The 13,570-nt window shown below is 45.9% G+C and overlaps 2 gene segments (V, D, J or C); both read right to left on the reverse strand.

The window, feature by feature from the left end:
* The window catches only part of LOC106988734 (immunoglobulin lambda variable 5-39-like), a 603,934-nt gene that overhangs the window by 532,859 nt on the left and 57,505 nt on the right, over positions 1-13,570 (reverse strand).
* LOC106989432 (immunoglobulin lambda variable 1-40-like) lies at positions 911-1,573 on the reverse strand. The segment is given in 2 exon segments: positions 911-1,317; positions 1,429-1,573. Coding segments are annotated over 2 exon segments (438 nt in total).

The following is a 13,570-nucleotide window of genomic DNA, read 5'->3' on the forward strand; positions in this document are numbered from 1 at the left end:
AGACACTGAGTTACAACCCAATCCTTTTATGTTCCTGTGGTTGAAATCTTTCCAGTTTTGCCTCCTGGGGGCCCTTTAAGTTGGCTCGCGAGCTCCTAGACACACCCTGCCCTTGTGTGTGTGCTCACACGGGTATGTGTGGTGGTTGGGGGCTGATTTGCTTGCGTTTGTTTGGGAGACAATGCCCGACAATGACAGAGTGTCATTTAAGTGTCATTAGTATCATATACAATAATTCTGTGGCTCAGAATGTTTTACTCTGTTCACGTAATTCATTCTTTTTCAGCGTTTAGCACCCCCACGACCTACAGACGTTTGCAGAGTTTTGCTCCTTCCAATGTTGGATGTAATTATCAAATTATTTATAAAAGTGGGACCTCCTGGGTGACCTCTTAGTAGGTTCCTGGTTTGGGTGATTAGTTTAAACCTAGAATAAATATCCATGTGCCACGTTTAGGTTGCTTTCAGGCTTTAGTGGTTAGGAATCAGTTGTTATAAACATTGAAGTGCAGGTTTTTTCCTATGGACGAAATTTATGAAACTTATCGTCATAATTTTATAATTTTAAATTGGCCTTTTTTCACAAATCATAGACAAGAAGAAGAGACTAGCCACTGCCATGGAGATAATAGTACCAGATGCAAATAAGGCTGACGTATTGTTCAGGTACCACATGGGTAGAGTTCAGAGAAAAAATGAAAATGCTTCATTTATTTTAATATCAGTGGGAAAAATTGATATGATGTGGCCTAGAAGTATAATACCTAGCCGATAAAACAAGAGATTTCACTTTCATGAAGACTCTTTGTATCGGAAAGGTTTTCTGAGAGTGACTTTGACGACAGAAAGGACAGGAGGAACGTCACTCATGGAGGTGCCCTTGCATGGACCTGCGCCCAAGTCATCAGCCACGGAATGAGCAGAATCACAGGCTGAGCTGAGGAGGCAACTGCTGATGTGTTTCCCTCTTTACAGATGAGTAACTAGGTTTTTGTCTCACTTCCCCACAGGCCTGGACCACTGTGTAAGCACTGCCACCGCTGTACCACGATGAACAGTAATACTCAGCCTCGTCCTCGGCCTGGAGCCCAGTGATGGTCAGAGTGCCTGTGCTGCCAGACTTGGAGCCGGAGAATCGATCAGGGACCCCTGAGGGTCGGTTGCTATTACGATAGATGATGGTTTTGGGGGCCATTCCTGGGATTTGTTGGTACCAGCCCACGTAACTACCAACTCCAGTGCAGGAGATAGTGACCCTCTGGCCCAGGGCCCCAGACACTGAGGATGGTTGATTCAGTCCTGACTGAGCCCAAATCCCTGCAAAGAGAAACAACAGAGAGGATATTCCTGGGGTCTAGAGACAAAAGGAGGAATCAGGCCCACACTTGTGGTTCCAGGACCCCTTCCTGTGTCCCCACATCGAGTCACCTGTGCAGTGAGCAAGGAGGGTGAGGAGGAGAGGAGACCAGGCCATGGCGGAGGTCAGCACCGATCCTGCCGTCTGTTGCCTCACAGCTGAGCAGAGCCTCCCTCAACCTCTCCCTTCACCTCTTCATCTGTGGAGAGGGGGAGGGCCCAACCATGCAAATGCGACCCCCCCCCCCCGTTTTCTGACTCCTCACTGACTTCTATAGGTGCCTCTACCCGAGGATGTCAGGGGGATGGGCAAGGGAGGGGCAACTTCAGGGCAGGGGGTGGGGAGGTCACAGATGTGAGCCCTGAGCCGAGGGCACACACAGTGGCAGGTGGCAGGACTCAGCTCTGGTCTACCGTGACCCCTCAGAAACAGGGCTTGAGTGCCCCTTAGCGTCCAGACACAGACATGCCATTGTATGATGTGAGCAGAGCCCATCAGAGACCACTTTTGCCTCCCCACTGCTCTAGCCTCTGTCCTGCCTTAGGGCTAGGCCAGGTGTCACCACATGTGGCCCCCATCACCTCAGGGGAGACTCTGTTTTACTCAGACTCCTGGGGTTGAGCCTATCCATGGCTCCCTTGACTGTTCATGGGTCAGGCCAGAGGAGGTGTCTCTATACTCATTCCTGTAACAGTAAAGGTGTACCAGTAGGGGAAGGAGGTATCTGGATATGACAGCAGAGGCAGGGCTCCAGGCACCCATGCCAATGCAGGAAGCAGCAGAGAGCAGAGGGCAGCTCCCATGGGGAAATTTGGCAGATGGGACCTGACCCTGGTGAGATCGTTCTTTACATGTGCTTCTTACTCAGATGGAGTGTGTTGATTCACACTCTATCTTGGCATCTATGTCAATGTGCTCATTGTCAGACGTCTGAGTGATTCCAGTTTTCTCTCCCAAAGTGCATTAGGAAATATCAGGGAGATCCTAAGGATCCCTTTTGGGGCATCTGCTCTAGGATTCATGTATACTCTTTCTGAATTCCTTCCCAAATCCATGGTAGCTCTGTTCCGGAGACCTTGCAAAGGTCCTTTTTTCAGCCTATGCCTTCCCTGGGTGTAAGAGGAACTTGAATGACTTTCTGGTCTTTTTATTCTATGGCATGAATCTATGTGTCTCTCGAGAACAATACCACGTTGGTTTTCATGACTACAGCTTTTTTAACATAATTTCAAAGAGTGAAGTATGGAGTCTCGAGGTTTGTTCCTTCTCAAGATTGCTTTGGCAATTTGGGGTCTTTTCTGGTTCTATACCAAATTCGGGTTTTTTTAATTTCTGTGAAAAATGTCATTGGAATTTTTATGGGGATTGCATTGAATTTATAGAGTGCTTTGAGTAGCGTGGCCATTTTAGAATTATATTTATTGTGGAGATCCCTGGATTTAGGATATACCTGAAGGCTGTGTATGAGGTCTAAGTGTTTGTCTAAGATGACCTCCATCACTGTGCTTAAAAATGTGGATGGATTATGATGATTCAAACGAAAGAAAAGATACTAGTTTTGGCAATAAGGTAAAGAATGTGGATATGTGCATTTTTTATTTTTATTTTTTTCACTAATGTACTCTTTTTAAATCAAACCTTTCCTGGGCACCAGCTAAGACCGGTAAGCTGCAGACACTTAGTACGCGAGGACAAACAAAACTGTCAAGGTCGTGGAGCCTGTTGGGTTTTCATCTGATTCACTGTGACAGACAAGGAGGAGATGTTTCTTGTGAGGTATTCAATGGGAAGCATTAAATATTTATAGGACTAGAGCACACGGTTCTATGTTAACCGAGAGTCGATGACTAGAAGTGTGTGTGTGTATAACTGTATCTTATGTATTATTTATACGAAGTTTGTGTTTTTTATATATATATATATATATATATATATATATATATATGTGTGTGTGTGTGTGTGTATACACACATACATATTATATACATATAATATATATGTGATATAAATCCCAGGAGATATATCCTAGATGTATTGTCATGAACACTGCAGAGATGGATTAGATAAACCACTGGGGTAAATAATTGTGTGAATATTTGCAGTAGGAGTAAAACCTTGTGTGACACAGAGAAGAACTGGAAACGGATCTGGTGTGAGTAATTACAATACACTGCACACTGAGAAAGGAGGGCTTAGAGCACCAGAAACTTCATGGGACTGAGCTCTGTCAGATAGTAAGGTCTATCTGGAAAATACCTGTTTGGGTATTTTCCTGCTGGCCTGCCTCACAGCTCAGTTCTCTCAGTGCCAGTGTGAACAGACCACCGCTGACCCCGGTCCTGGTCACCCAGCTGCTCTGATAACACACATCATCCCTAGAGGACACTCTGACCTTTGCAGATGGATATTTGAGCTTTCAGTGCCCAAGGGAAAGAGCATGATTGCATGCTGTCCTGGGTGCTTGGGTTGGAGACATTAATTTTCTTCAGGTCCCTAAAAGCGTCCAGGCTGCTCACCATGGGGCTTAGTTTACAGTGTTTTTGTTCCTGGACATATTAGTGTTCCCTGACATTGGGTTTTCTTGCTGCAGGGCCCTGGCATCACTACCAGTCTCCAATCTAAATGTGTTTTAAAGTTCATTTTTTTTTAAGACATAGAGAGACAGAAAGACAGAGAGAGAGAGAGAGAGAGAGAGAGAGAGAGAGAGAGAGCAGGGAGTTACAGAGAGATAGCGGGAGACACAGAATCAAGAGCAAGCTCCAGGCTCTGATTCCGTGGCACAGAGCCCAAGGCAGGGCTTCGGCTCATGAACCATGAGATCATGACCTGAGCCAAAGTCTGAAGCTTAACCGACTGAGCCACCCAGGCACCCCTACCAGTCTCCAATAGAAACCAATTTCAAGGCCTCATATTTCCCAGGTTCACTCCCGGTTCATATGTGATAAAAAGTCCATGGGGGTTATCCTTGAACTTGAATACTTTTTGCTGCTGTTGCTGTATTATGAGAATCTCCTGTTATATCCTATCACCTCCATGGTACAGGCTCTGGGGCCTTTGAAGTCTCTTCTTCTGCCATGATGCCATGATGTCATGGTTTGTGAGCTGAAGCCCTGCCTTGGGCTCTGTGCCACTAACTCAGAGCCTAGAAACTCTTCTGATTCTGTGTCTCCCACTCTCTCTCTGTACCTCCCTGCTCGCTCTCTCTCTCTCTCTTTGCCTCTCTCTCTCTCTCTCTTCCTCTCTCTGTCCTCTCTCTCTTAAAAAGAAATAAACATTAAAACAAATTCAGATTGGAGACTGGTAGTGATGCCAGGGCCCTGCAGCAAGCAAACCCAATGTCAGGGAACACTAATATGTCCAGGAACATAAACACTGTAAACTAAGCTTATGGTGAGGAGCCTGGATGCTGTTAGGGACCTGAAGAAAATTAACGTCTCCATCCCAAGCACCCAGGAGAAGATGCACTCATGCTCCCTCCCTGGACACTGAAAGCTCAAATATCTGTCTGCAAAGGTCAGAGTGTCCTCTAGGGGTGCTGTGTGTTGTCAGAGCAACTGAGTGACCAGGACTGGGGTCAACGGTGGGCTGCTCAGACTGCCCTGAGAGGACTGGGCTGTGAGCCAGGCCAGCAGGAAAATACTCGAATGGCTCTCATATACTAAGGCAAACAGGGTCCACATTGCAGTGTGACTGTCCCTCACCTGGGCCTCAGGGGCCCCGGGAGTGCTCAGCTCTGACTCGCTCCCTTACATCACCTTTCTTCCTCCAACCCCATGGCACCCTTCCCCAGGCCTGAGGCCAGGCACAGACGTCTGGGCCATCGCACAGAACAAAAACGTTTGCAGGCAGAATCTTGAGCGGGACCACAGTCAGGGAGGTGACTACTAGAAAACTGGGGAAGAGGGGTCTTGTTTTATTCTTCTGGTCTTTTTATTCTGTCACATCAATCCATGGGTTTCTTTCTAGGCCAATGCCCTACTGGTTTTCCTTACTATAGCTTTGTAATATAACTCAAAAGCAGGAAGTCTGGTGGCTCCAGCTTTGTTCTTCTCTCTCAATATTGTTTGGCAATTTGGGGTCTTTCTGGTTGTGTATAAAAGTCAGGAGATTTTTTCCATTTCTGTGAAAAATGTCTCTGGAATTTTCATGGGAATTGCATGGAGTCTATAGATTGCTTTGGGCAGCGTGTACATTGTAACATGGCTTTTGGTGTGGAAAACGCTGGATTTAGGAATTACCTGGAGGCTGTGTGTGAGGTCGAAGGATGTGTCCAAGATGACACCCGTGTCTGTGGTTCACAATTTGAATGGATGATGGTGGCCCAAGAGAAAGAGCCGATGCCCGTTTTAGCCATAAGGTAAAGAATGTGGAGACTGGTATTTTTTCCTTTGTTAATTCACTGATGTATTCTTTTTCATTCAAAACCATTTCCTGAGCACCAAGGACGTAGCAGTAAGCTGCAGACACTTAGTGCTACAAAGGACAAACTAAACTCTCAAGGTCATGGAGCATGTTGGTCATCACCTGACTCACTATGAAAGACAAGGATCAGATGCTTTACGTGAAGTATTCATATATTGTGGCCCTTGAATATATGTACATTCACACGCATGCACAACGAGTCAAACCAGATTTCAGGGTTAAGGAAGGTATATTTCTCTTCCTAGGTTTGCGTTTTGATTCCATTTGGAGATGCTGGATTCAGGTGGTCCGTTGGCCTACCTCTTAGACCTCCAGTGGATGTCCACTAGAGTCATCAACAAGCAGCCACCCCTCTTTCTCGGGCCTTGACACATGCCCTGACCTCTGACCCAGGGCTCCTCCTCTCAGGGACATCCCTTGGCTCACCCTACAGTTCCCCCCTTACGTACCGCAGCTCTGTAAAGACCTCTTTGTCCCAGCTCCCCTGCACGCCACACATGCACACGGGCCGTGTCCCCATATGTGTGTCCCACTGACACCCCTTCGCTGTCCTTACATTTACCACATGCAGCATCTGTGAACAGGAGACACAGAGAAGTTCTGGGGATACTGTTGGCAGAGATGGACATTTCGAACCAAATCACAAGCTTCCACTGAGATACATTTCCAAACGTGGGAGTGTCATGGTTCCACTAAGGGACCCAGAAAGGCCCTTTGGTACTCCGCTCCCATGGGTCACAACATCAGTACGACTGCTGTCCAAATGAACATTCTGCTTGGTGTGCAGAGGGGATCACAGCAGCTGGAGGACATGGTGCCTAGGGCAGCAGGGGAGCAGAACGAACAGGGGCCTGAGGAGTGAGGGTCAGCAGCTAAGCTGCCTGGGGGGCAGTAGGCACACTGGAGCCTCAGGGCTGTGTGACCTGCCTCCACCTGGGAGCGTCCTTTGCCCTGTGAGCCCCTGCATCTGGATGCGTCACCACATTGCTTCCAACGTGGATCACTTCTTCCTTTTTCCTTTGGTGTCTGGAGAATTGCAGGCTTATACACAAGGAATAGACAGAGCGCGTTTCCCAGGACGAAGTGGGCTGTCAGGACCTGGCCAGAGGATAAGGCAGCTTGTGGGCAGAATCCCTTCAACGGAACCTCAGGGAACAGAGCTCTGTTCCTGGAGTGTCTCCTTCAGTCCTTTATACAGGGAGCCTTTGCCAGATTTTACAGAAAGCAGTCCCTGAGGTCACACAGGACATGCTCTCTCCTCAGATCATCAAGGAGCAGGGGCAGCGACACCAGACTCACAACCCGTCTCTTAGTAAACTGGTCACTTGAGCCAAGGTCCCCACTGGAAACCTCTGCAATATGTACTATTCTAGGTGTGGGCAGACACCCCATCAATGGAAAGATTGACATCGTATAGGATGCAGCCAGAGTGGGAGGAAATAATCACTTCAGATCCGGAGTCACTGCCCCACACCTTGCACAGGGCTCTTCACCCGCTCACGTGGGACAAGACCTCTTCTCTGCTGCGTTTGTTCCACCCATCGTGTCTCTGGTACCGAGTGTCACCAGTCAGTCACCAACACTGAGACTAATCACTCACTAAGATCTCTGCTGTCACTGCTGCCACAGCACGGCCCTATCTAAGGCCATGACATCCACCTGGGACTTCAAGAGTGACCACTTGTCCTTTCCCATCCATGCAAAGTAGTAACCATCGATTTGGCTTTTAGTTACATTGTCTAACACGTGAGGAATAAGGGTGCAAAATAATGGACGTGAAGATTCCCTTTGCAAGTTCTTGATCCGTGTGGAACTGGTCCCCTCGCTACTCCATGAACAAGGATGCCGGCCTCAGGACCACATCATAAGTGTGTGAGAGTGTGTGTTTTACCATGTTATAAATGGATCTAGTTTTGTTTCTTTGAGGCTCTTATTAGGATTTCGTGTTAAATTTGGCTAAAGGCTCTTTTGAGACCAATTAGGGCAATATGGTCATATCTCTTAATGTAATAATATGGTCTGTAAGGTAATATTCTTTATTTAATGTAACATAACCAAATCATTGGAATAATTCACACTTAATAATTGTGTATCAATTTATTAATATTGTATTGAGGTCTCTTTATTAGTATTTTATACACAATATTTCTATCAATGTATAATAATCATGGTCTGTAATTTTCCTTTTTGTGCAATGTTTTTTGAAATTATACTTATGAGTTTCATAATTCCTTTACAAGAACTAAGGAATATTACACACCTTTTAATACTATGGAAAAATATGAAGCAAATAAAATGAAAGCATCTAATTCTGAAGGTTTATTAATTGTCCCCTGTGAAAACATCTGTATCTTATGCATTCTTGTGGAGAATAACATTTTCCATTTTTCTATTAAGATTGCTCTATACACTCAGTATATTTTTAGTATAGCCAAATTGTAACTGTTTGAGAAAGTATGCATCTAATGTATTCCTAATAAGAGGTATGTCTCACAAGTTCTTTGTATTCATTTTTCATGTTTCAACATGAGTTTAATGGGATGTGCTTGCAACAGCCCTGTGGTCCCTACAGTGCTGGTCAGTGACGACCAATCACCCAAAGGAGCCCAACCTGGAGGCTTTGAGCTGTCTCAGCACGTGCTTGTTCCAGAGCTCTCCCCGGGGGATGAGTGCTACCTCCACCCTCCTCAGTGTGTGGTGTGGGCTGGGCTCCAGCACCAGGGCTCAGGGAGGGGCTGGACTGTCACTGAACGGGACCCATGTGCATGGACAGCCCCTCCTGTGTCAGGGGTGGAGGGGAAATGAGAGCCTGGGGCAGCCCAGCCCAGTGTGGGGACCAGAGGCTGTGCCACCATGGCCTGGACTCCTGTCTTCCTTAAGCTCCTCCCGCACTGCACAGTTAGGGACAGGCCTGGTGGACACAGGGTGGGCTCCAAATCACTCTTTCTGTGCTGAGTGACCTGAGAGATGCTTTTTCTTTTTCCTTTCAAGCCCCACCCACCCCCCCCTGAGTGTCTGTGTTTGCAGGTTTCTCTCCCAGCCTGTGCTGACCCAGGCACCCTCTCTCTATGCATCTCCAGGAACAACAGCCAGACTCACCTGCACCATGAACAGTGGATTCCGTGTTTGCAGCTACTACATAGACAGGTTCCAGAGAAGGCAGGGAGCCCTCCCTGGTATCTTCTTTGGTTCTCTTCACACTCAAATAAGCACCAGGGTCCGGGGTCCCCAGTTGCTTCTCTGAATCCAAAGTTGCCTGGGCCAGCGCAGGAATTCTACTCATGTCTGATGAGCAGCCTAAGCACGAAGCTTCTATTGTACTACAGACCATGGCAGTGGGAGCAGCTTTCCTTACAGTGTCTCAGACGAGGAGGGAGTGAGACCAAAACACTTGGGGCTGGAAGCCTTGTCTCTGAGCATTTGTACTGAGACACTTGTGTGGACGCTCCTGTAGGAGGGAGTCCTCTGAGGGGTCACGTGTCCTTGAGGAAGAAGGAATAACACACAGATCATGCTGTTTCCTGGGACAGCACAGGTGTCCCAGGAGCGCACACAGGTGAGGGAATAGAGCCCGATGGCACAGGCCTGTGGGGTCTGGAGAATAAATACTTTTACAGCATGAACCTCAGTCTCTCTCTCTCTTGTTGTCTCTCCTTTACTAGTCTCAGAATAATTCACTTTACACACTGCTGGTCATTGATTACATGTTTGTGTGTTTATGTGTTTTCCCACAACAAGAAACTCTCTGGGACATGTGGAGAATGTCCTCAAATTTACCTGAATTTCACACAGAGGTTTATCTGCCAGGAAACGGTGACATGTGCACAGGTGAAGGGCTCAGCACCAGGAGGCTGCTCCCCATTTTGATGCCAACAGTAACTAGTAGATTGCCTGCACCCTCTGTCCAACGTGGCTACACGTCAAAGGTTCCCACGACTCCCTCCTCAGGTCCATTAAGGTGCCAGATCAACTCACAGAACTCAGGGAGACACTGATTCCTTTTGTCAGCTCAGTAAAGATATGATGAAGGGGACAAGTGAACAAGTAATGAAGAGACCCCTAGTGTCAGGTCTGGGAGCATCCCGAGCACCAGAACATCAGTCCCTGGGGAGTTGAAGTGCATCTGTTCTGGGAGTGGATGTGTTCGCCAAACCAGAAGCTCTTCAAACACTGTACTTTGTGATTTTATTGAGGATTCAGGGAGACATGATCAGACATTAACTACACTGTCAGCCTTTTTCCCGTCTCTCAAGTATGAGGGGTGAAGATTCCCAGCCTCTGAGGAAGCCTCGGTCCTTCTGGGGACGTGCCTCATCCAGGCGCCTTCAAGGAGCCCACCCAGAGTCACATGATTAGAACTAAGATGTTTCTAGTGTTCTTTTCACTTAGAAAATGACAAGATTTTCAGAAACTCGGTGTCAGCATCTAGGATGTAGAGACAGGTGTGTAGTTTCTGAGATCATACAGTACTGTTGTCTGGACTGAAAATGGTGACAGAGGTACTCACGTTCATCCACAAATCTCAAGCCGTAAAGTGTGTCTCTTGTGTTACTGATGACACATCCATATCTGACATGTTAATAAGCACCTTGGTCAGAGACACAATTTCCTCTCTCACCCATCTGACTAAAAGTGAGTCCCAAAGTCTTCAGACTCTCCTCACTGCACCCTCCCCAACACACACTCTGCTCGTCTCCCCTCTTCTCCTGCTTCCCTCAGGCCTTCCGTCTCTCTCTATGGCTCTTCAGGCCCGAAAACCATCTCCATGTTAGGATTTCAGAGAAAACTATAATCTTGCAAGAGTTTCCACTCTCCAGGGTCCATCTCTACAGAGACGTTGCAGAAATGGACCAGCAGGAAATCACTTCCTCATGTGATTCCTGCTCTCATCTCTGATTGTAGTTTTCATGCCCCACCAACCTCATCAATCTCTGTAATATGACAACATGATTATTGTATTTCCATGACATGAATGTTCACCCAGCCTTTGAGTATTTGCACAGAGTAGTGATTCATGCAATTACTTCCTCCTTCAGAATGACTGAGGCTGCACACAGGGTAACTTTTGCCATAGTGAATGAAGGAAGGATTGGCTGCATATTTCAATACATGACAGCTTTTCTTGGTCTTGAGAATATTGGTTTCTAAGACCATCAGGACACTCACTCAGCCACACACTTTTGCACCAAGCAATGCAGTGTCAAGCATTAACCCTTTTGCAAAATAACAGTAGACACTATCTCACGGTCACCCAATGGAGGTATCAGGGGATAAGAGAGGCACAGTGGGGGAGGGCTGTGATGTGAAGGGCATGAGGAAGGGGCTGTGTGATCAGCCCCTATCTTGTGCTTCCTAAGACCTGAAGACCCCACAGCTATGGGAAATGTGTCTACAGGAATGAGAATGGACAGAAGGCCCATCCACAAGGCCTGACATTCTGATTCAGTGAAATTCCTATTAGAACTAATTCAGACCATATTACTCTCCTTGTGTAAGTTTCATGGTCGTGCAAGAGAAGTGGCAGAAGAGGACTGAAGCTTAACCGACTGAGCCACCCAGGCACCCCTACCAGTCTCCAATCGAAACCAATTTCAAGGCCTCATATTTCCCAGGTTCACTCCCGGTTCATATGTGATAAAAAGTCCATGGGGGTTATCCTTGAACTTTGAATACTTTTTGCTGTTGCTGCTGTATTATGAGAATCTCCTGTTATATCCCACCACCTCCATGGTACAGGCTGTGGGGCATTTGAAGTCTCCGTTTATCAAAAGACTACCTGGTCTCCGCAGAGAAGTATCCACTGTACTTAATTCCCAATCTGGGTTTCGACTGGGCCTTTATACTTAGTCTGGAATTTAGTTTTCTTCTCTGGTATACTTATGACTCATTTGCCTCTCTAATAGTTCAGTTTTGTAAGTGTTTTCAGGATGAACATGATGTAAACCACTATACAGTACAAGGGAATCTATCTTCTTAGAAATTTGTTCTCTGCTGATCCATTAAGGGACATTCAGGGAAGGGAATCCCACTCACATTCAACCCTATTATTTTATTTGGTAAATGTTCCATTGGTTAAGAGTGAGAAGACAACAAAATGTCTAGATTTTTTCTGGTGATACCAGGGTTCTCTGGACAATGTAGGATGGGTTCATAGGCCTTTTCTCCAAAATAGTGAGATTCCTTTCAGCACATTCCAAACCGAGTCAGAGGGAAAACAAAGACACAGAAAGCCTAGAACAAATGCAGTTACACTCTACAGGTCTCACCCTGGTAATTACATCTGCAACAGTCTCATTTCCAAATAAGGTCTCATCCTGAAATATGGGAGTTTTTAGAACTCTTATTCACATGAATTGTTGGAGACACAGTTCAACGCGTAACAATAACATCCACAGTTTATTCAGATTTTCTTAGTTTTTCCCTAATGTCCTTTTTCTGTAGTAAGATCCAGTTAAGATTCTTTGCGACGTTGAGTTGTGAATTGTCCTTAAGCTTCTCTTACTGTGACACTTCTTCAGACTGTCCCTCTTGTTGGTGCCTGTGTGCATACTTACTGAGCGGGGGTTATGCCTGACGTCATTCAAGCCGAGGGTTTACACCTGTTCCATGAAATCTCTGCACAGGAATGTGTCTCCTCTGATTCCATTTATTTATTACCATCAGTGAAAAATATGGACGGTAGACATATGTGTAGACACTGAGTTACAACCGAATCCTTTTATGTTCCTGTGGTTGAAATCTTTCTAGTTTTGCCTCACGGGGGCCCTTTAAGTTGGCTCATGAGCTCCTAGACAAACCCTGTCCTTGTGTGTGTGCTCACACGGGTATGTGTGGTGGTTGTACGCTGATTTGCTTGCGTTTGTTTGGGAGACAATGCCAGACAATGACAGAGTGTCATTTAAGTGTCATTAGTATCATATACAATAATTCTGTGGCTCAGAATGTTTTACTTTGTTCACATGATTAATTCTTTTTCAGCATTTAGCACCCCCGTGACCTACAGATGTTTGCAGAGTTTTGCTTCTTCCAATGTTGGATATAATTATCAAATTATTTATAAAAGAGTCACCTCCTGGGTGACCTCTTACTTGGTTCCTGGTTTGGGTATTTACATTTAAACCTAGAGAAGGGGAGCCTGGGTGGCTCAGTCAGTTGAGCATCCGACTTCAGCTCAGGTCACGATCTCACGGACCCTGAGTTCGAGCCCCGCGTCGGGCTCTGGGCTGATGGCTCAGAGCCTGGAGCCTGCTTCCAGTTCTGTGTCTCCCTCTCTCTCTGCCCCTCCCCCGTTCATGCTCTGTCTCTCTCTGTGTCAAAAATAAATAAACGTTAAAAAAAACTTTTTTAAATAAATAAATAAAAAATAAAAAAATAAACCTAGAGTAAATATCCATGTGCCAAGTTTAGGTTGCTTTCAGGCTTTAGTGATTCAGAGAATTTGTTATAAACATTGAATGCAGGGTTTTTCCTATGGACAAAGGTTTTGAAACTTTTCTTCAAAATTTATACTTTTAAATTAGCATTTTTTCACAAATAATAGATAATAAGAAGAAACTAGACACTGCCATTGAGATAATAGTTCCAATTGCAGATAAGGCTAACTTATTCTTCAGGCACCACATGGGTAGACTTCAGAGGAAAAACAAAAATGCTTCATTTATTTTAATATCAGAAGGAAAAATTGATATGATCTGGCCTAGAAGTAAAATACCTCAGCTGGCCAAAGAAGAGATTTCTCTTTCATGAAGACTTTTTGTGTCAGAAGGTTTTCTGAGAGTGACTTTGAGGACT

The sequence above is a fragment of the Acinonyx jubatus genome, chromosome D3 (genome assembly GCF_027475565.1).
Source record: "Acinonyx jubatus isolate Ajub_Pintada_27869175 chromosome D3, VMU_Ajub_asm_v1.0, whole genome shotgun sequence".
Taxonomy (NCBI): domain Eukaryota; kingdom Metazoa; phylum Chordata; class Mammalia; order Carnivora; family Felidae; genus Acinonyx; species Acinonyx jubatus.